The sequence below is a fragment of the Octopus sinensis genome, linkage group LG16, assembly GCF_006345805.1.
Source record: "Octopus sinensis linkage group LG16, ASM634580v1, whole genome shotgun sequence".
Taxonomy (NCBI): Eukaryota; Metazoa; Mollusca; class Cephalopoda; order Octopoda; family Octopodidae; genus Octopus; species Octopus sinensis.
In genome coordinates, this window is record NC_043012.1 from 36,536,923 (window position 1) to 36,560,045 (window position 23,123).

The 23,123-nt window shown below is 40.0% G+C and overlaps 1 protein-coding gene across 3 annotated transcripts; it reads left to right on the plus strand.

The window, feature by feature from the left end:
* The first annotated feature begins 1,210 nt into the window (after positions 1–1,210).
* On the plus strand, positions 1,211–22,284 carry LOC115220434 (tRNA (guanine-N(7)-)-methyltransferase). Of its 3 annotated transcripts, none has more exons than XM_029790561.2 (7): positions 1,211–2,620; positions 9,936–10,060; positions 10,568–10,752; positions 12,157–12,270; positions 13,614–13,715; positions 13,830–13,954; positions 20,136–21,184. In XM_029790561.2, exons 1-7 carry the CDS (start codon positions 2,517–2,519, stop codon positions 20,479–20,481), a joined length of 1,101 nt encoding a protein of 366 aa, XP_029646421.1. In that variant the 5' UTR covers positions 1,211–2,516; the 3' UTR covers positions 20,482–21,184. The 3 variants fall into 3 exon arrangements, with proteins under 3 accessions (XP_029646421.1, XP_036365900.1, XP_036365901.1); XM_036510007.1 differs by lacking the exon at positions 20,136–21,184 and adding an exon at positions 22,233–22,284 and having other exon boundaries at positions 1,232–2,620; XM_036510008.1 differs by lacking the exon at positions 20,136–21,184 and adding an exon at positions 19,074–19,098 and having other exon boundaries at positions 1,234–2,620.
* The last annotated feature ends 839 nt before the right edge of the window (positions 22,285–23,123 follow it).

The window sequence follows — 23,123 nt, forward strand, 5'->3', positions numbered from 1 at the left end:
ACATACACACACACACACACACACGCACAAACACACACACACATACATACATATATATATATATGTAGACATATCATCATCATCATCATCATCATCTTCATTGTTTTAACATCCACTTATGTGTGCTTGGACAGAGTTTGTTGAAACAGATTTTCTACAGCTGGATGCCCTTCTATTCATCAACCCTCACCTGTTTCCAAGTCAGGTAATATTCCCCCTTCGCAAGACATGTTTTTCACAGAAGACTGGCAATGAAAGACATTGCTTCTATGTTGGTGAGGCTCATTTACAACCATCACATGGGTACAACACAAACACATACATAAAATATATATATATAATATATATATAGGCGAAGGAGTGGCTGTGTAGTAAGAAGCTTGCTTCCCAATCACATGGTTCTGGGTTCAGTCCTACTGTGTGGCACCTTGGACAAGCTTCGGGCCGACCAAAGCCTTGTGAGTGGATTTGGTAAATAGAAACTGAAAGAAGCCTGTTGTATATGTATATATATATATGTATGTGTGTGTCTGTGTTTGTCCCCTCACTATCACTTGACAGCCGATGTTGGTGTGTTTATATCCCCATAACTTAGCAGTTCAGCAACAAAGACTGGTGGAATAAGTACTAGGCTAACAATGAATTAGTCCTAGGGTTGATTTGTTTGACTAAAAGGTGGTGCTCCAGCATGGCCACAGTTAAATGACTGAAACAAGTAAAAGAATAAAAAAATAAAAGTATATATATATATATATATCTTTGCAGCTCCTACTGGTTATGTTTCTTTTCCCTTACTGCCCTTCCCCTACTAAATACAAGTAGCCATGCAGATCTCCAATAGGACAGACTCAGACCCCCCACCTGCATTAGGAAGGGCATCCAGCTGTAGAAATCCTGCCGAACCAGACACTGGAGTGCAATGTAGTCCTTGGACTCTTCCATCCTGTCAGACTGTCCAACTCATGTCAGCAAGGAACAGGGACATTAAACGATGATGTATATGTATATCTATCTATATTATAATGGAGAAAGTTCCTTATTAATTAGGTATGTAACAGTTATTAAAAGAAAGCAATTATCAAAAGCTTGACCGTCTGGAAATTTTTTATAAATTCATGTTTCCTGTAATTTTGATTTTTGAAGTTTATTGAATATTTAGCCATGTGTGTGTGTGTGTCTGTATGTACATTTATGTGTATGTTGAATGTATGTGGTTGAGGGTGGCTATGAATGCAATACAAGAGAAATGAGAAGGGATCAAGGCTTTTGGATTTCTGTTAGGCAAATGAGTTAAATATTTGCATTGGTAACTGAAGAAGACCAACCGACCACTTTATCTCCTACCAATAAAACAAACCTACAATCCAAATAGACTTTATACTCACCAGGAAGCAGTATGAACAGATGGTTGTGACTACTAAGTGTTTTGCCAGATAAGAATGCTCTACTCAACATAGACAAGTGGTTAGAGATGTCAGAGGGAAAGAAGTGGATTGGAACTGAAAGGACAGCTTGATAAACACCGGATGAGAGAGAGCTTCTTGGAAACAAAGAAGAGGAAGAAATAGAGACTTGTAGCACAGAAGACAACTGGGAGGTTTTGTAGGCCACAGATGACAAGATCTGCTGTTGAGACAAGGTACAAGGCAGATGATAAACATGGAAGGGAAAAATACTGTAGACAGAGACATAAAAGATAAAAAAACAAAAAAGACCGCCATAGACCGAAAAAGAGGAGAGCAAAGACCCAATATTAAGTAACTAGAACGGAAGGTAGATGTTAGTTTTGATTAGTGCAGAAAGAAGCAGAAAACAAGAGGTTTATTGATGTTCTGTGATGAAAGGAGTAGAGATAAGAAGGGGTTCCGGATTGCAAAACATTAATATTGGGGCGCTTCAGACATACCTGGGGTAAAAGTGTGTTTGGAATGACAGTGGCACACTTACTTTCAGGGAGGATGAACAGAAAGAGGTTTGGAAATGTTATTGAGAGAAGTTATAATAAAAAGAAATAGAACGAGGGACATAGCTTATGGATTATTAGTGTATTTCGTTTTATCCATGACGGTTTTTTTATAGATTACATCTTCTAATTCTATTTCGGGATTAATCGTTCTCTGAAATAGAAAATGGTTGGAATCTTATCCAGTGCAGTCACACTATATATTCAAAGATAAATGAGTGAGATCTAGTAGATATTTTTAGTAGGTCGAGGGACCCTGCTGAAGATATTACACTGGCAGTAAATGCATTTGTGTATTGTACAGCTATAAAGTTGATTCCGAATCATTTTAATAGTAAACAATTTGAATAAAATTAGGTAGTTAGTAAATTATATATCTTACTTTCTCGTTAATCGTTGCTGAAAATTATTATTATTGTTATTGATATTGATATTTATTGTTTACAACAAAAGCAATGCAATTTCAACGAAGGTTAAAAATAAAATTTCGTTTCGTCAAGTCAGTGTTTATTTTTATGTCTAACCGGAAGTTGCATGTTGCCGGTATTTCAACATGGCAGTGTTAGAGAAAAGTCCACAAGAATGTCGATTGCCACAGAAGAAATATTTCCGACAGCGGGCTCATTCCAACCCAATCGCTGACCATACGTTTGACTAGTGAGTCTTGACCATTTTCACTTTGTCTCAACTTGTATTTGTGTTTATGTGTCTGTATGCAATATACATGTGTTTATTTTTTTATGAAAATAAATTCTGTTTGTTACTATTTGCAATAATTCAGTGAAAAAGGAATATATTTTACGAAAGAAATAAGAAAGAAAAATATGAGTGCAACACCAAGTGCGTCAGTTGGTCGTACACCGCAAGGTTCAACGCAACCTACTGAAGCAAGCCAACACACTGGCAAGCATTACCACAGACGATGGCGAGGCTGAGGCGTTGGAACAGCCAAGCACCCTCACGGGCATCACTTGATAACTGGTTAAGGCGAGCCGCCAACGATGACAAGAACTTCGCCGTTAGTGGCCCAGGCCTTTTCAAACGTCCCAAACGCCACGGCCTGGAGGAGATGGTTCACTGACAAGTCCCGATACTTAAGGATTTTATTCTGTTCGGCTATGGAAGCAGTGACCCTTCCATTTACTGCAGCGTCCAGGATGTGGGAGGGAGCAAAGGAATCACAGACTGACATCCCAGATGTGGCACCTACCTCTTACTCAGTCACAAACGGTAGGACCATCTGGTCTCTTCCCATCATTTCTGGATAATCCCGTCGGCTCCAGAACTGAGGGGATATTAACCCGAGCCAGGTCCCGCTTAATGATAAGTTTAGCTCATTGTGACGAGTGAAACGCCCAGCATTTAGTTGGCAAGACAGACCATGGAGACCTGTGGAGTCAACATCTCAGACCCCTACATATGTCGACTCCTACTCTGAGTGCAATGGAGATGTGGAGCTCAACTTGACTGAGTAGGCCACAAGGAGGACATCAATCCAGTCATACAAGAATTTTGCACTTGCACATAAATATGTATGTGTATATATGTGCATGTATATGTAAATGTATATATATATATATATATATGTGTGTATAATTATGTATGTATATAGATATGAGTGTATATATATATATATGCAGTATGTATGTATACATATATACATTCAAGGGCATATCAGACATATACATATAATGAATGTGTCTGATATGACCTTGAATTGCAGCTGATTTGGGAGTTCCAGGGTTTTGAAGAGTGTGAGGCCTGTAGCTAGTATTGTTCCCAGTTCTGCTCTGACTTGTAGCAGTTGTCAGTATCCCAGCTATGGGCTAATTTGCATGTTACAGTAGGAACTCCAAGCACAAACCTGCACAGCTTTGTGAATGTCTTATAAAAGGAAGAGACTAGGGGAGTCAATCTTGACAGGAAATCAAGGAGTGGAGTCTATCAGGTGTCCAGTGTATTCTTTGACACCCTTCCAGCAACTACAAGTGAGGGGAAGGCCACTGAGCCGCTGTGGTCAGACTTCCATTTCTAAAGAGTGAGATTGGATTGCATGAACTAATTCTTTCTTTAAAACTACTAAATTCACAAACAGGAAGAGAAGCCCAGCAGTGATGGAAGAGAGATGAGAATGACAAGGATTAATGTCGGAGACTGTTGTTCAAGGGTTGGTTTATATTAAGTTGAAAGTATGTCACTCTTCCTCATCTTCTTCAGACATGAAAAACTGTTATCATATCAGGTGTGTGTGTATGTATATATATATACACATACACACACATCCGGTACCATTGTCTGTCCTGGCATGGTTTCTATGGCCGAATGCCCTTCCTAATATCAACCACTCCAAGATTGAAATGTAGCACCAGTATCTACTCTGCTGTGGTGAATGGGTTTCTTTTGTACAGCAAGGTGCCAGATATCTCAGTGCTTTGTTCCTTCCTGGGTCTCCTTCTTCCATGAGTTCCATCTATTTTAAGTGTTTGGCACTTCTGTATGTAGCTGTCTATATCCACACGTATCACATAACCAAACCAGTCCTTTCTCTTGCACATTGCATCTAAATCCTCTCCTGCCCAACGCTTCTCTTAATACACTAGTACTTCAAAGGAAGGTGTGTAGTGTGTGATCGTCGCAATGATTATGACAGAGAAAGTTGAGCTGAGAATCTGCATCCAATTTTGTCAAAAGCTTGGCATTACCTGCTCAAAGGCCTACGCAAAGTTTCCATCGTTCTCAACACAATCAAGGAAATCTTGTGCAACTGAAACAGAAATGTCCTTTTGGTCAGCTCAAAGCAGTTTTGGCACAAACTTGGCAGACATGTGTCTCATACTCAGATCTTCAGTGATAATGGACTGAACTGAACCATAACTAATCTGCACATCCTCTCATAACTCACGGATGGTGATTCAAAGATTTCTCCTCGCAGCTGCTTGCACATCAGCAATGTTTTTCTCAGCTGTTGCAGGTCTCCCAGAACATTTCTCAATATCAACATATTTTCGGCTATTTTGGAAACGTCTGAACCACTCGCGCACTAGTGTGGGTCTCATACATTCCTCTCCATACACTTTCTGCAAGTTTGTATAGGTCTCTGTCATGGTCAATGCACAGCAAAGTTGATGGTCAGTCTGTGCCGAGCGGCTTTACTCTGCATGCTTTAGCTTCGTTACTATGGCAACAGTCTGGATACTTATTGATCTGATCATGTATATATGCTTCCCATTTACTCTGCCCTCAATTCCTAGTGGGGTCATGTGGGATAGAGTCCTGAGGCACCTCCTTCATAGGATCCTGTCAGAAGCAACTATCATTACCTTTTTGTGTTGGATTCCCAAGTGTGGCCAACTGAGATTATGGATATTATACAACCCTCTTGTCCTTGGTCTACTCCTAGGTCTCTTGTTGGCTCAGCTTGAAGAATTCATCTTGCAATTCTTTCCTGATGTGGTGTAAGTAACTTCTTAATGCAGAGAGTTAGTAGCTTGACCTGGGAGACCACCTTGTCTGTAAGCTATGCACCCTGTCAAGTAATGTTACACCAGATATCCTTCAGAAGAATCCCATTTCAGCTGCTTTTGTTCGTGCTTGTGTTCTTCCCAACATTCATGACCCTTGAAGAGGATCAGCATGGAGACCAAATTGAAGATGGCAAGTGTGGCCCTTTTGGCTAATTTCTCTTCTGAGGATTGAATGCTGGAGCATTTGTGTTGGTGCCAGCAATTCTAGCATCCAATTCAGCTTCCTGCTACCCATCACTCAAGAATGTGGCCCCAAGATGCTTAAACGTCTCCACTTGTCTCGCTGATGTTTCACTACCATGTACAGGGGTTTGACAAAATATTAGAAACATTTAAATTTCAAACAAATTTATTTTAATATGAGGTAGGACTTCCTTTGGCAGTAATTACAGCTTGAATTCTACAAGGTATGGACTCGTACAAAGTTTGAATTGTTTCCAAACAAATTTTTGTCTAGTCTCCAGTTCATGTAGTGATGATGGTGGAGGATATTGACTCCTTACTTCTTTTTCTAAAATGCACCATAAATGTTCCATAATATTGAGATCTGGGGACTGTGGTGGCCAGATAAGGTGTTCAACTTTGCTAGAATGTTCTTCATGCCATTCAGTAACAACTTTAGCTATGTGAATTGGTGCAGTATCATCCTGAAAGATTGTGTTTCCCTCCAGAAACAGTTCCACAACCATAGGATGAATTTGATCGGATAAAATGCTTAAACAGTCCTGACTATTAATACTGCCATGAAGGGAAACCATTGGGCTGGCGAATTTCCAAGATATCGCCCCCTCCAGATCATCACAGATGCTCCTCCATGTTTAACAGTTGGAAGAAGGCAGTCTGGGTCAAATGCTTCTTTTGGCTGTCTCCACATGTATACTCGGCCTGGTCAGAAATAAGGTAAAGGATGACTCGTCTGAGAAAATAACATTCTTCCACTGCTCTAGGGACCAATTCTGTAGGTTTTTATTCCACTCTAAATACTTTGCAACGTTTGTTTTTGAAAGTAGTGGTTTTCTGATTGAAGCCCTCCTTTGAAATCCAGCTTTGTGCAGCTCCCGGCAAACAGTTTTTGTGGAAACTTGGCTCCTGAGGTGGTCATTAAGCTCTGCAGTAATTTTGGGAGCTATACTTTTGTGATCCTTTCTAACAATTTGCATAAGAGTCTGATGGTCCTTTTCTGAAAGTTTTGGTTTTCTTCCAGAGTTCTGTTTCAACGAGGAGGTGTTTCCCTCTTTCTCAAAGGCTGTCATTACTTTCAAGACAGTGCTTCTTGATACACCAAATATTTTGGCTGTTTTCAATATGTTAGCACCTGCCATACAAGCACCAGCAATTTGTCCTCTTCGAAAGTCCGTTAGATCTGTCATTTTAATGAATTTCAATTACCTTTTTCTGATGGTATCTGAAAAGAAGCAACAATTTTAGCAAAAAATATTAAGCAACACTAATAATAAATCAAAAAACAAAAATAAACAAGCTTTTGGCTGTTTTGTAGATATTTCAAAATTATGATTCTATGATTCTGGGTGTTTGCATTATTTTGTCCAACCTCTGTACTGTTATAGTAGGAAGACTTTCTTGAGAGGATACATGTCTGAGTCTTTGCTGCACTAATTCTCATCCCTGCCTCACAGCATTTGGCTATGAATTATTTCAGTGCATACTGCAGATCACCAGCTGATGAAGCAATTAGCACCATGTTGCTGCCAATATCACCTGGCTGATCCTTACAATCACTTCAACAACAGGTGTGCATATCAAACCAATTCACAAAAATCAGGAAAAGGAGGGGTGCCAATACAAACCCCTGCCGAAGTCTAGTACCCACAATGAAAGGTTCCAACCTTGCACCGTTTACCTGAATACAAGCGTTTGGGCACGCGTGTGTGTGTGTGTCTCTCTCTCTCAGAGCACTAAGCCTTTAGGAGATGACAAAGGATCAATATAACTAGTACCTTGCTGTACTCAAGAGAACCTGGTACCACATAAGAAGTACCCCATGCTGGTGCCACGTGATAAGTGCCCAGCACACTCTGTAGAGTGGTTGGCATTAGGAAGCGCATGTAGCTGTAGAAACCAAGCTCTGGTCAAACCATTTAACCCAGGACTGCATAGAAAATGGACATTAAATAATGATGATTGTGTGTATATATACTTAAATATTTATATCCGTGTATATGTATGTATATATATATGATATTCATGTATATGTGTACACACACACACACACTTGTATATATATATAATTGAAATTTACAGAAAAACAAATGAAGACAGGTGTATAAACAACAAGCAGGTGTATTAGTTTGATGCTCAGGAAGGTGAGAAAGTCTTTTATGTTTCGAGCCTATGCTCTTCAACAGAAAGGAACATGAAGAAATAAACAGAAAGAGAATTAAAAAAGAAAAAGTATATGTATGTGTGTGTGTAGATATATAGAAAGTCAAATGAATCAACCCTGGTACATTTTATATATATATATATATATATACACACACACACACACGTTTATATATGTATATTTTTTAAATATATATACATATACAATGATCCCTCAACTATCATCAGTGTTATGTTCCAAAACCCCTGCGGTTGGTGAAAATCTGCGAAGTAGAATCAGAATGTACTGTATAATTTTTATATCTTTAAAATTATTTTAATAATTTGTATATATTTATTTTATTATAAATGCAAAACAACACCACAAAGGAATTGACATAAACTTAAATACTGAACTGAGACATGATGAGGGATTACTGTGTATATATATATATATATATATATATATATATCATCATCATCGTTTAATGTCCATGGTTGGACGATTCAACTGGGGTCCAGGAAGCCAGAAGGCTGCACCAGGCCCAGCCTGATCTGGCAGTGTTTCTACAGCTGGATGCCCTTCCTAACGCCAACCACTCCGAGAGTATATATTTCTTTATTGTCCACAGAGGGCTAAACATAGAGGGGACAGACAAGGACAAAAAAATTAAGTCAATTACATCGACCGCTATGCGTAACTGGTATGTATTTAATCGACCTCGGCGGAATTTGAACTCAGAACATAACGACAGACGAAATACCACTAAGCATTTCGCCCGGCATGTTAATGATTCTGCCATCCACACACACATTAGCAGAAAACTGCCCTTTGGGCGGCTTTGCGATAGCCACTTTGATAATATTTTCACATTTGATACCTAAATTTAATAATTTTTATATTTTACGTCTAATTATTTCTTTGTATAATAATGCTCACTTGCTTAGTAAGTATTGCTTTCATTATTTTATCACGATGATTTATTTCTCTTAAACAAACATCAAGGTAGTCCAACTACATTTAGTGTACAAAAAAAGTAGCAGTGATTACACAGATATTTTAATACCTATAGTGTATCAAATAGCCATAACAACAAATTCACTTGATAATTCTTAGATAATGACGGAAAGAAATAAGTTGCATGAGCTCGAAGCTTCAGCACGTTTTGATAAGTTGTCTCATATAACATATAATTATTGCTGGTGTGTGTAAGAGAGAGAGAAAGAGAACATTACAAACAATGAATGAAATAAACATGAAATGAAAACATTGTATAAATAAAAGCTCAAGGAAGAAAAATTTGATTATCCCCACATGGTGAGTTGTAATGCAAAGAATATATATATAAAATAAAAGATGGATAATGCATACAATTTACATAGTTTTAATAAATTTTATAAATGAAAGAGTATTGTGTTTGTCAACTGGTTTCACTTTCACTAATCATGACATCAAAATTATTGTAATTTTGTATTCGCTTAAGAAGATTTTAGTCTATGTTGTGTACGGGAGTTTGTGAATGAAATGAATCAGCAAGTAGAAAAATCTAAGGAGTAGTAATTGGTGATCATTATTATTTGGGAGGGGGTGGGTAATTGCTCATATTTTGGGGAGGAGATAAATAAATATACAAAAACTCAAAAGCTAAAGTAGTGAGGTGAAATATGTACAGTGATGGGTATGTGAACATGAATTAAAATATATACTGAGGCCAAAGTTGGTTATGGTTTCATATTTAGGCGTGTTCTGTATTTTTTGATAAATAAATTTTCTTTATTTCAACATTCTTGTACAGAAATTGTTTCATTGCACTGGTAGATGGGGAAGGCTGTGAAGCTTGGTTGGATATTACCTGCACATCTCCCTATGTATTCACTCAAAGGGACCTGTTTTTACTGTGGGAAACAAATCTGTTACTTATGTAGTTTCTCCATCTAAGTGCCATACTTGACAAGTATGGCACACACCTAAATATGAACACATAATCAAATAAACAAAAAGATCATCAAAATCTTAAAGCTACAAGATAATCCATGATTAATTCAAAACAATCTGAATGCCAAAGGTTTAAATTATTTTTATTGAATGTTTTTTTTTTATTTTTTGCTTTTGTTTCTATTTTCAGCCCTCCAAATCCTTCTTGTATGAAATGGTCTGAATATTATCCCGAATTCTTCAGTGGAAATTCATCATTAAGTAGCCCCAAAGTTGAATTTGCGGATATTGGTTGTGGCTATGGAGGTCTTTTAGGTGAGAAAGAGTTAAACGTTTTTAAAAACACCAATTATAGTTTGGTTATGTGAATCATCATCATCATCATTTGATATCCATGTTGGTACTGGTACCATGTAAAAAGCACCTAATATACTCTGTAAAGTGGTTGGTGTTAGGAAGGGCATCCAAACATTGGAAACCTACCCCTAATGAAGTCCTCCCAACCCATGCAAGTGTGGGAAAGGGGACATTAAAACGATGATGATATACATACATGCACACACACACACACACACACACACACACACATACATACATGCATACATACGTATATACTTACATGCAATGCATACATACATATATGCATATATACTTACATACATGCAATGCATACATAAATATTTACATACATGCACGCAATGCATACACACACATATATGCATACATACATACATACATACATGCATACATTTGTGCGTATTAACTTTTTAGCTATAATAGTGATGTATTGATAATGTTATTGTTTTGTCTTCTTCTTTGCAGTGTCCTTGTCACCATTGTTCCCTGATAAACTGATGCTAGGAATTGAGATCCGTGTGAAAGTGTCGGATTTTGTGAAGGAACGAATCAAGGCGTTGCGTACCATGAATCCTGGAAAGTACCAGAATATTGCTTGTATCAGATCCAATGCCATGAAATATCTTCCCAATTTTTTTGAAAAAGGACAGGTTCGTAGTATGTTGTTGAGACTGTTTCCCTCTGTGCTGCCTCGTTGAAAAATACATCCTTTACTCACTGTAAATCATCATCATCATCATCATCAAACATCCATGTAACATTGGCAGGAGTTGGATAGTTTGACAAGATCCTTTGGGTCCAAGGACTGCATCGTACTCCATTGTCTACTCGGGTATGGTTTCTTTGGCTGGATGCCTTTCTTTAAGGCCAACCACTTTATAACCTGTGCTGGGTACTTTTTTTCATGCCACTGGCTCAAATGAGGTCACCATGCAGCTTGGAAGGCTAAGATCCCCTTCAGCTGAGTAGGATCACAATAGAGAGAGACGCAGCCTTTATGCTAGGAGATAAGGGATTAAAGCAATGGTTCTAATCCGGGGTCTGGTGGTGGTGGCGGTGATGAAAAATACCTTAGGGACAAGAGCCCAGAGCCCAGGTTTGGAATTTCCCCAAGGCACCTGGTGAAGGCTGGAGGGTATATCAGCCGAAATGTTGGGTTAACAACAAACAAGATGAGGACAAATATGCGTCAAATGTAAATAATGTAAATAAATTCCTCATAATATTTAAGTATAAAAATAATGTTTTCTTCTTTTACTTGTTTCAGTTATTTTGACTGCGACCATGCTGGAGCACCGCCTTTAGTCGAACAATCGATCCTAGGACTTATTCTTTATAAGCCTACTACTTATTCTATCGGTCTCTTTTGCCAAACTGCTAAGGTATGGGGGACGTAAACACACCAGCATCAGTTGTCAAGCGATGGGGGGCAAACACACACACATATGTATATAAGCCCATCATTTGTGTATATATATGATGGGTTTCTTTCAGTTTCCATCTACCAAATCCACTCACAAGGCTTTGGTCGACCTGAGGCTGTAGTAGAAGACACTTGCCCACGGTGCCATGTAGTGGGACTGAACCCAGAACTATGTAGTTGGTAAGCAAGCTACTTACCACACAGCCACGCTTCTGTGAGTTCCAACACTTGAAAGGAACTCAACCGCTTTGCCTCCATGCAGCCCAGGAGCTTGGCCACTTTGCCCCCATAAGGCCCTTGTGCTCGAAAGGAACTCAGCCACTTTGCCTCCATGGTGGTACTGAAGTACTAAAGAGCAGCAGGGCACCCTAAAACCACATGGCAAAGGACCATGTCAAGGAAAAGAGACAAGAAGGGTGGAGAAGCTAGAATGAGACCAGAACAGTTGCAGAAAACAGAGCTGGTTGGAGGGACCACGTTGTGGCTTTGATTATGCCTCATGGCATGGAGAGACCTAGCTCCTCCACCTCTCATTGCTTAAACGTTCATTCGGAGACATTGTCATGAAACACGTAGCATTAAAATGAAAAATTTAGCCTTTACTCAGCATCACCGTTTCTTTCTATTTCAGCTGACGAAGATGTTTTTCCTGTTCCCAGACCCACATTTCAAAAAGACCAAACATAAATGGCGCATCATCAGTACCACCCTTCTAGCTGAATATGCCTATGTCCTCCAACCGCAAGTGAGTTGATGTCTTTCATTCCACCTCTAGAATTATGGTCGTTGGGATGGGACCGTCTCAGGATGCAACACATCCAGTTAAGAACTGTTTAACAAAACCATTATTCGTTTATTCTTTTACTTGTTTCAGTCATTTGAATGTGGCCTTGCTGGAGCACCACCATTAGTTTACCATTATCTTTTATTTGTTTCAGTCATTGAACTGTGGCCATGCTGGGGCACCACTTTGAAGAATCTTTTGTTGAATGAATTGGCCTCAGTATTTATTTAGTTTTATTTCTTAAGACAGCTCTGGTACTTATTCTGTTGGTTTCTTTTGCTAAACTGCTAAGTTGCGGGGATGTAAACACATCAACACTGGTTGTCAAACAGTGGTGGAAGATAAACACAGACACATACATACACATTTATATATATATATATATATTTCTTTACTACCCACAAGGGGCTAAGCACAGAGGGGACAAACAAGGACAGACAAAGGAGTTAAGTCGATTACATCGAGCCCAGTGCATAACTGGTACTTAATTTATCGACTCCGAAAGGATGAAAGGCAAAGTCGACCTCGGCGGAATTTGAACTCGGAACGTAACGACAGATGAAATACGTCTATGCATTTCGCCCGGCGTGCTAACGATTCTGCCAGCTGGCCGCCCTATATATATATATATATATATATATACACACACACACACCATAAATACACAACAGGCTTCTTTCTGTTTCCAAATCCACTCACAAGCTATTGGTTGGCTCCAAGGCTATAGTAGAAGACACTTGCCCAAAGTGCCACTCAGTGGAACTGAACCTGGGACCATATGGTTGGCAAGCAAACTTCTTACCACACAGCCACGCCTGCACCTGTACTACTTTTAATAAACGCAGATATCTCTCAATTGGGGTATCTCTGGGTAAATAAATTATATTTTATGGAAGTATTTGGGAACACGGAGATATATTATTTAACTGAGCTCTGCCTGAATCAATAAAAAAGATGTTATTTTGCCTCAGTAAATTCAACCAAGAGACAAAATATAGAACAAATTGCACAATTCCTATTCCATACTAACATAGAATTGGTAATCCCTCTCTCTCTTTCGGAGAGGCACTGAGCACCTACACGCACACATACACACACGGCAGTAACTTCTACCTACCGAATTCAATCACAAAGCTCCGGTCGGCTCGAGGCTATAGTGGAAGACACCTACCCAAAGTGCCAGGCAGTGGGACTGAACCCGAAACCATGCAGCTAGGAAGCAAGCTCCCTAACCACACAGCCATGCCCGCGCCTACAAATGATGATTATAATCTAAATTGGCCCCTTTTTGTGTCTTTTTACAGGGGCTGGTCTATACAATCACAGATGTGAAAGAGGTCCATGAATGGATGGTACAACATTTTGAAAATTTCCCCTTATTTGAAAGAATTCCGGATCATGACCTTGTGAGTATCATGTTACTTGATTTTGTTAGATTCAACAGAATTGTTTTTAAAGGGTTCAGGATGTCTGAGTTAGAAACTTATTGATTTTCTTTCTCTTTTGATCTTTCGTTTCAGCAAAGTGATATTGTTGTTGAGAAACTTTATGGAAGTACGGAAGAAGGTCAGAAGGTCACACGAAATAAAGGAGAAAAATTCCTGGCTGTGTTTAGACGAATTAATGACCCTTACGTTAGTAAAAGGTGACATTAAAACTATATTTTTGACTTCTTCTTTTTGAGTTTCTGTGAATCAACACTTGCATGTAAGTTGTGGAAGACTTTATGTTTAGATTTTTTCTCTGACTCAGGATTATGAAAACCTCTTGGAATGGTTGCTCTTTTTCATGTACCATTCCTACAGATGTTAGTTATCAGAGACCTCTGTCCTGTACTTGTCCCTTCGACAACTTAACCACATTATTCGGTCAATCTCTTTTTTGTGGCCAGCTGATTAGGCTACTCTGCCTCTCTCTAACTTGGTCTCATTATAGCCAGCTGGAAAGACCATCCTCTCTCTCTCTCCCCCTCCTCAGCTGATAAGGCTGCCTAATATATTCTCTCCCACTTTCCTTACTCTCGGTCAATCTCTATAGATAAGGCCATCCTCTCTCTTCTCTCTTACTCCTGTTTATAGGGCTGCCCACTCTATTCCCTTTCTCTACTTCTCTATGACCAGTTAGTAAGGCCAAACTGTCTCTTCTTTCTCTCTCTCCCTCTAGCTGACAGGATTGCCCAGGCTCTTCTCTCTCTCTTTCTCTCCATACTCTAAGCCAGTCTCCATAGCCAGCCAGTCAGGCCATGCTGTCTCTCCCCTTCTTTCTCTCTGGCCAGGTTAAGGCCATTGTGTATCTCTCTCTCTCTCTCTCCTGGCTTCGTCCTTTCACTTCTCCGCGTTTCACTTTGCATTCAAGCCTCCTCGTATTCTATTTCGAGTCTTACCTCCTCCTCCTCCTCCTCCCGATCCCCATGGAACATCCAGACAACATTCATTATTTCTGTAGCAGTTTGAAATCTGAAGGTAAGGTTTCTAGCTTTCCATTCCACCCTTCCTCATTTCAAAACACAACTGTGGGACCAATTATGCCAGATACCAACCAAAAATTTCACTGTCAAGGTTGCGGTGGGATCTGTAACCTTGGATAGTGACCTTATCTTTGTTGTTTTGGTTCTCTACATGCAAGGTTCAAATCTTACTGAGGTCAACCTTATTTTTCATTCCTTTGGAGTCATTTTATTACCATGCAAGTACTTAGGGGTCATTCTCCTCTCTCTGCTCCCCCCCACCTCTCTCTCTTTCTCAGAATTGGTTACATTGAAGGGGCCAAGAAAGAAACAGTTATCTTGCAGCCCTACAAACTTTTCCACCACCACCACCACTCTATGCACTCAAAGAAAGTATAAAGAAAAAGAAGTTGAGGCAGTTAATTGTTAGGGGTTTTTCAAGGTAGGATGGAATCCCTAACCCTTCAGCATTCAGATTATTTTGTCAAATGTAATCCCTATTTATCCACATCGTTTCGAATTAATCATGGCTTATCTTGTGGCTTTGGGATTCTGATTAGGTAACTTAATTTTTTAAGTGACTGTGCAGGGTAGGTGGGAGAGGCTGGATCTGGCTGGTTTGAACATAAAACAAGGAGAATATTTGGACTAGATATGACTGGTTTAAGTGCCAAAGGGTCAAAGCATTTGTCCAGCTCTCTTGAGTTGACATCTCACCAAGGTCAGCTTGGCCTTTTGTCTTTCCAAGGCCAATAAATAAGGTACTAGACAGGTGCATTAAATTGACGATATTGTTAGAATGTTGGATGAGGTGCCTTGGGGTATTCATTCCAGCTTTTCCTGATCTGAATTCAAATCCCTCCGCTTACATTTGGCTACTTCATAGACAAAAAACAGAAGGAATCTTTCAGACCTTTCAGTCAGTGATACACCTCTCGTGTTGTCACATAATTTGATGCATTAATTAGTGGGGGTAACATCATCTCAGTCGCCTGAATGTACACAAATGTGGACTTTACACTGACGTGGGGCAAAATATCATCATCATCATCATCATCATAGCATCTACATTTCTATGCTTGCATGTTTTGGATGGGAATTGTCAAGGCAGATTTTCTACAGTTGGATGCCCTTCCTGTTGCCAACCCTCATGTTTCCAAACAAGGTAATATTTCCCCTAGACATGTTCTCACAGACTATTGGAGATGAACGACACTGCTTGTATGACGGTGATACTCATTTACAAACATCACACTTTGTTGAGGCAACAACAACACATAAACATATGCAAACACACACACACACAACAAATTTCCTTCAGTTTTTGTCTGCCAAATCCACTCACAAGGTTTTGGTTGGCCCAAGGCTACAGTGGAACACTCTTGTCCCAGGTGCCATGCAGTGGGACTGAACCCAAAAGACAGAGGGCAAGAAAATTGAAGTATCAAAAGACACCGGTCAGCTTGAAGTCATATTTAGAGGACCCTTGGACACAATGTGAATGAAGCTTAAGCCTCGACTACACCCACACGGCCCTCTTCTTTTTCCAACTGGGGTAGACACGACTCTCCTCTGCTGCAAGATCTGTTTCCCTCCCTCAATACTATTCTTCACTCCGTATATGTTTTGTGTGTGTGTATGTATGTATATATATATATATATATAACCGGAGTAAGCACATAAATGCGAAACAAGGTGGAAAAAGTGTACTCAAATACCAGAGGTAGAGTAATATGCTTTATTTAAAAGCAGCAGAAATATAACAAAAGCTGTTACTCGGAGTTTCACGTTCCTATTCGTCGGACAGTTTTGTTAAAAACTATTTTAACAAAACTGTCCAACGAACGGGAATGTGAAACTCCAAGTAACAGCTTTTGTTATATTTCTGCTGCTTTTAAATAAAGTATATATATATATATATATATAGGTGCCCCATCATGGCTGTTGTCTAATGACTGCAACAAATAAAAGAGTAAAAGTTATATTGATATATATAAGCTCAACATGGCTGTGTAGTTAAACAGCTTGCTTCCCAATCCTGTGGTTACTGGTTCAGTCCCACTGCACTGCACTGTGGGTAAGTGCCTCTTAATACAGCTCCAGATCAAACAATGCTTTGTGAGTGAATTTGAATTTGATTGACAGAAACTGAAAGAAGATTATCATCATCATCATCATCATTGTCCATGCTGGTATTGGTTGGACGCTTTGACCAGTGCTGCTAAGCTGGAAAACTGCACCAGACTCCAGTCTGATTTGGTATGGTTCTACGGCTGGATGCCCTTCGTAACACCAATCTCCGAGAGGGTGATGGGTGTTTTATGTGCCACTGGCATGGGTGCCATTTGCATGATATCGGTATCTTCCATGACTGTGATTTTGCTCGGCTTAATGGGTCTTCTTCTCAAGCATGACATAATGCCAATGGTCTCAGTCATTGCCTCTGTGAGGCCCAACATTCAAAAGGAATTCAGTCACTTTGCTTCCCTGAGGCCCAATGCTTGAAAGGAACTTAGCCACTTTGCCTCCGTAAGACCCAATACTCAAAAGTAACTTGGCCACTTAGCCTCCATGAGGCCCAGCACTCAAAAGGAACTCGACCACTTTGTCTCTGTGAGGCCCAACACTTGAAAGGAACTCGGCCACATTGCCTCTGTGAGGCCCAATACTCAAAAGGAACTTGGCCACATTGCCTCTGTGAGGCCCAATGCTCCAACAGTGCTCTTTACGTGCCAGTTACATGAGACCATCAGCCATGCCTATGATTTCCCTTAGCTTGAAGGGTCTTCTTCTCAATCACAGTATATCGCCAAAGGTCTTGGTCACTAGTCATTGCCTCTGTGAGGCTCAAAGATCATGCTTCACCACTTCATCCCATATCTTCCTGGATCTACCTCTTCCACAGGTTCCCTCCACAGTTAGAGATCAGCACTTCTTTACACAGCTATCCTCATCCATACACATCACATGACTGTACCAGTGCAGTCATCTCTCTTGCACACCACATCTGATGCCTCTTATGCCCAACTTTTCTCTCAAGATGCTTACACTCTGTCATACATGCACACTGACATTGCACATCAAGTGAAGCATACTGGCTTCATTTCTTCCAAGCCTGCACATGTCCTCAGCAGTCGCAGCCCATGTTTCACTGCCATGTAGCATGGCTGTTCGCACACAGACATCATACAATCTGCCTTTCACTCTGAGGGAGAGGCCCTTTGTTGCCAGCAGAGGTAGGAGCTCTCTGAACTTTGCCCATCCTAATCTTATTTTCACTGCTACACTCTCGGAGCTTCCCCCTCTACTACTAACCTAGTTTGAGAAGCACTGATCTAGGTGAATATCTGATGTGGTGTAGCAGCAGTTATTTTTTCTTCCAATGCACCAGGGACCGGTAATATTTCTGAGTGATATTAATTTATACTGCAAACAATATATATAATGAATATAAGAAAAGCTGACAATTTTTTTTTATTTCATATTGATTTTGTAAACATCATCATCATCATCGTTTAACGTCCGTTTTCCATGCTAGCATGGGTTGGAAGGTTCGACTGGGGTCTGGGAAGCCAGGAGGCTGCACCAGGCCCAGTCTGATCTGGCAGTGTTTCTACAGCTGGATGCCTTTCCTAACACCAACCACTCCGTGAGTGTAGTGGGTGCTTTTTACGTGCCACTGGCACTGGTAATCACAACTATAATTTCCATTGATTTTTGAGCGATTTCGATTCCGATTTCACTTGCCTCAACAGGTCTTCGCCAGCAGAGTTTTGTGTCCCAAGAAGGAAAGGTATGCATAAGTGGGCTGGCTACATCCCAGGTAGAGGCCACGGGTTGTGGCCTCACTTGTCCTGCTGGGTCTTCTCACACACAGTATACTTCCAAAGGTCTCAGTCACTAGTCATTGCCTCGGTGAGACCTAATGTTCGAAGGTCGTGCTTCACCACCTCGTCCCAGGTTTTCCTGGGTCTACCTCTTCCACAGGTTCCCTCAACTGCTAGGGTGTGGCACTTTTTCACACAACTATCTTCATCCATTCTCGCCACATGACCATACCAGTACAATCGTCTCTCTTGCACACTACAACTAATGCTTCTTAGGTCCAACTTTTCTCTCAAGGTACTTACACTCTGTTGAGTATGAACACTGACATTACACATCCATTGGAGCATATCAGTGTTCATACTCGACAGAGTGTAACAAATAATAATAACAATATATATATATATATGTATGTGTGTGTGTACGTGCATCTAGGCATCATGTGATGGCTTGTATATGGACATGATTGTCACACCAATGATGTTATTTCCAGTCTTCCATGAAAACCATGTCTGGCCATGACAAAACAACCTTGGCTTGGAAACCGGTGAGGGTTGCTAAGAGGAAGGGCGTCCATCCAAGAAAACCTGCCTTAATAAATCCATCTGACCTGTGAAAGCATGGAAATGTGAGCATAACAAAACGACATTTTGATATAAATACTGCTTCCATCACTTATAATTAATTAATAATTAACTTTTAATAAACCTGTGGAAAGGATGCTGATATTCTATGTTCCATGGCAGCATGATTTGACCGGCATTTGCCACTGATGAAGTCCAGTTGACCAAAATCCTATGACATGGGAATTCTGATGCCCATGACAGACGATTCTCATCTGCTACAATCTATGTGCAAGCTTCACTTGGTGCCTGTAAGTGACTACTAATGCAATATTCGGTGTTCTAAGAAAGCATCCATGTTAAATTGGATATAAAGGGGACCTTTTTATATTAATACTGCTTCCACAACTAGTAATTAATCGATGATATGTATAAAAGTGGTGCCCCAGCATGGCCGCAGTCAAATGACTGAAACAAGTAAAAGAATAAAGAAATATATAAGCATATGGGTGCAGGAATGGTTGAGTGGTAAGTAGCTTGCATACCAACCTCATGGTTCCGGGTTCATTCCCACTGTGTGGCACTTACTATAGCCTCGGGGTCAACCAAAGCCTTGTGAGTGGATTTGGTAGACGGAAACTGAAAGAAGCCTGTCATGTATATATATATATATATATATGTGTGTGTGTTTGTGTTTGTCCCCACCAACATTGCTTGACAATTGATGCTGGTGTGTTTACGTCCCCGTTACTTAGCGGTTCGGCAAAAGAGTCCGATAGAATAAGTAGTAGGCTTCCAAAGAATATGTCCTGGGGTTGATGTGCTTGACTAAAGGCAGTGCTCCAGCATGGACACAGTCAAATGACTGAAACAAGTAAAAGAATAAAAAGAGTACATATTTGTATACAATAGGTGCAAGGAGTATTTGAGGATACTTAATCATCCATATATTCCTCACTTCAGACCAACTAAAAGGTTTTTATTTCTTTCAGATCCCCAATGGCAGATACAATGCTAACGCAAGAAATGAAAAGGCATGCAGTCATTGTTGCCATTTGTGCAGAACACAGCGACTTAGAAATTGCCAACTTTCTAAATGTTGCAAGATCCTTTGTTCACAAAGTTCGGATGGAACTGGAAGCTTCCGGTGGGAATGTTTCAATTGTATCAAAGGGAAAAAAACATTGTAAACGTTCGGACACTATAAGGACACCGCAATTCATCCAACGGGTTCAACACATTGTCAGTGATCACCCCGAAAAGTCATTGAGGGCCGTTGCTAAAGAACTTGAGGTGTCGGAGTGGACTGTCAGAACTGTGGTGCACGAGGGCATTTAATGCCAGTCGTAGGTGTTGTGTGAAGCCAGCTCATGTCTGCAAAGATATTTGATCTGTGTCGAACAGTTACTGAGAAAAGTTTTTAAAAAATCTTCAGGAACATGGCATGTTACGGTTTTCTTCTGCTGAGAAAATCTTTGACCGAGGCCCAACAGGAGAAATGATAGATGGTTATCCCTCTGCAGGACGCCAGTGATGCATATTCGGTTTCCAGCAACTGGAATGGTTTAAGGAGTGGTGAATAACAAAGGCCATGAGAAGCCACCTCACATCTTTCCACATTGTATTAGAATTAATGCTGCTGGATGTGTTGAGGTGCTGAGACGGGTATTAAACCCTGGATGGATGAAAGACACAGTTGAAGGCTGTATGTGTTCCAAACAAACTCAGCACTTTTGCACAAAGCCCACTCACCCCAAGAATGGATATCAGACAATCTTTATGATCCCGTAACATTGAACCTGTGGCCGCCTAACTTGACAGATTTAAATCCCATGGATTACCACGTTTGGAGAGTTGTTGAAAGGGAGAATAATTGACGCAATATCACTGAAGGCCACCGTTATCCAGGTGATGGTGTCCAAAATGAAATACAAACCATTTAATGCATGCATGTCAAAGATTCTGGTTCTCCATCGAAGCTAAACGCTGATTCATTGAATCATCTTATAAGATAGCTTATTGAGAACATATGCACAAATTTTTATTAAAATACATTTTATTTTTTACTAAATTAGACTGGTTTTATTAAATTACCAAATATGTCTTTAAATACCTCTTGCACCCTATATGTATGTATATGTGTGTGTGTGTATGTATGTGTATATATATATATATATATAGTGAGAATTTACAAAAAAAACGAAGACAGGTGAGCAAACAACAAACGTGTGTGTGTGTTGTATATATATGTATTTATATACATATATATATGTATATATATACATATATATATATGTATATACACACGAGGGTGTGCTAAAAAGTTCCTGGCTTTGGATAAAAGAAAAGGATCAGTTAATTATGATTTTATTCAACATATTCTCCTCTCAGATGCACACATTTGTTGCAGCCATTCTTGTTTTTCTAAAAGAACTCAAGACGTTGGCCCTCCAACCAGGCCATTTGTGATAACCTTAAAGCCTGGAACTTTTCAGCACCCATTCATCTGTACACATCATCCTCCTCATTGTTGTTTTGTCCACTTTCCTATGTCTGCATGGGGGGTGGAGTCATCACTCTTGCCTGCTGTGTCCCATTCACTTCTCAACACATTTGCACAATGTCGTACATGCACACTGACTTTGCATGGCCACCACAACATATTAAGCTTTATTTCTTTCTAGTCTCTGCATGTCATCTACATTCAGAGCCCACATCTCACTATCATGTAGCATTGCTGTTCATACAATCTGCCGTTTCTCCATCCTTTTCCTTTTCTAGCAACTACACTTTCAGAACATTCTGCTCCACTATTAACTCGAAGAAACTATCTCCTACCTGTTGTGAACCTTTTGGGCATTTCCCACGTATTCTGTGTTTGTTCCTGCCACATAATCTACTTTCTCCCTGAAACCTACTTGTAATTCCACTGAACATCCTGTGTATCCTTATGGAATTTCAACCAATACATCAAATGGGGTCAATTTCCTGCTTACTAGAACTTTTGATATTTACTAAGTTATTTTTAAGGACCTTAGATTTCAGATTTTGTTTTCATACCTGAAATTTCTCTTTTAATTCTTCTGTAGATTTTACTATAAGAATGGGATCCTCAGCATATTGTAGTTCCAAAGACACCTGGTTTTAAATTCCTGTTATGACCTACTGGACTATGATGAATAGGGAGGGGCCTGAGAATGGACCCCTGGCAAATACCTACCTGTACTCTAAATTTGTTGATAACTCCCCCTTTACTAACAGCACCGCTGTACATAGCTTGTATAGCTGTTACAAACCATTCGTCTACCCTTAGCTTTCTCCAGATCCATGAATACCAAGTACAATGGTTTACTCTTAACTAAATACTTTTGCAGTTGCCTTACCAAGAAGATGGCCTCTGTAGTACCCCTCTCTAGCACAGAAACCAAACTGCACCTCACCTCGTCTCAGTTCTGTTTATAATTAATTGGGACCATAGGACTAACTACAATGCTGCTGCACCGGTTGTTGAGTATGACAGGATTACTTCAACTGTACGGATGACTGGTCGGTCTCTTACTCTGCCAGCTATTTTAAGCATCTCACGGGTGATTCCTTGATGGATTAAGGGCTTCCCCTGCTTTTATATCCTTAATTGCTTTATCTAATATACTGCTATCGACTGAGATGGTTCCTATGTTCCTTTCATAGCAGCACTTCTGGGCCACTAAATGCAAATGTACCATTATCCACCTGCTCACTTTTCTATCCATGTGGCTTTGATTTCAGTCCAATGCATGGCATTTTGGGCAAGTCACTTCTCCTCTGACCCCAAGCTGACCAATGCCTTGTGAGGGAATTTGGTAGATGTAAAGTGAAGACCCTGGGCCTCACTGAGGTGAGATGTGCCAAGCTAAGTAAAATCGCTGTCTTCCACCCGTACAGGCTTGTCCTTTACAGGTGTCGGGGTCACTTAAAAAGCAACCAAGCCAGTGCTGCAT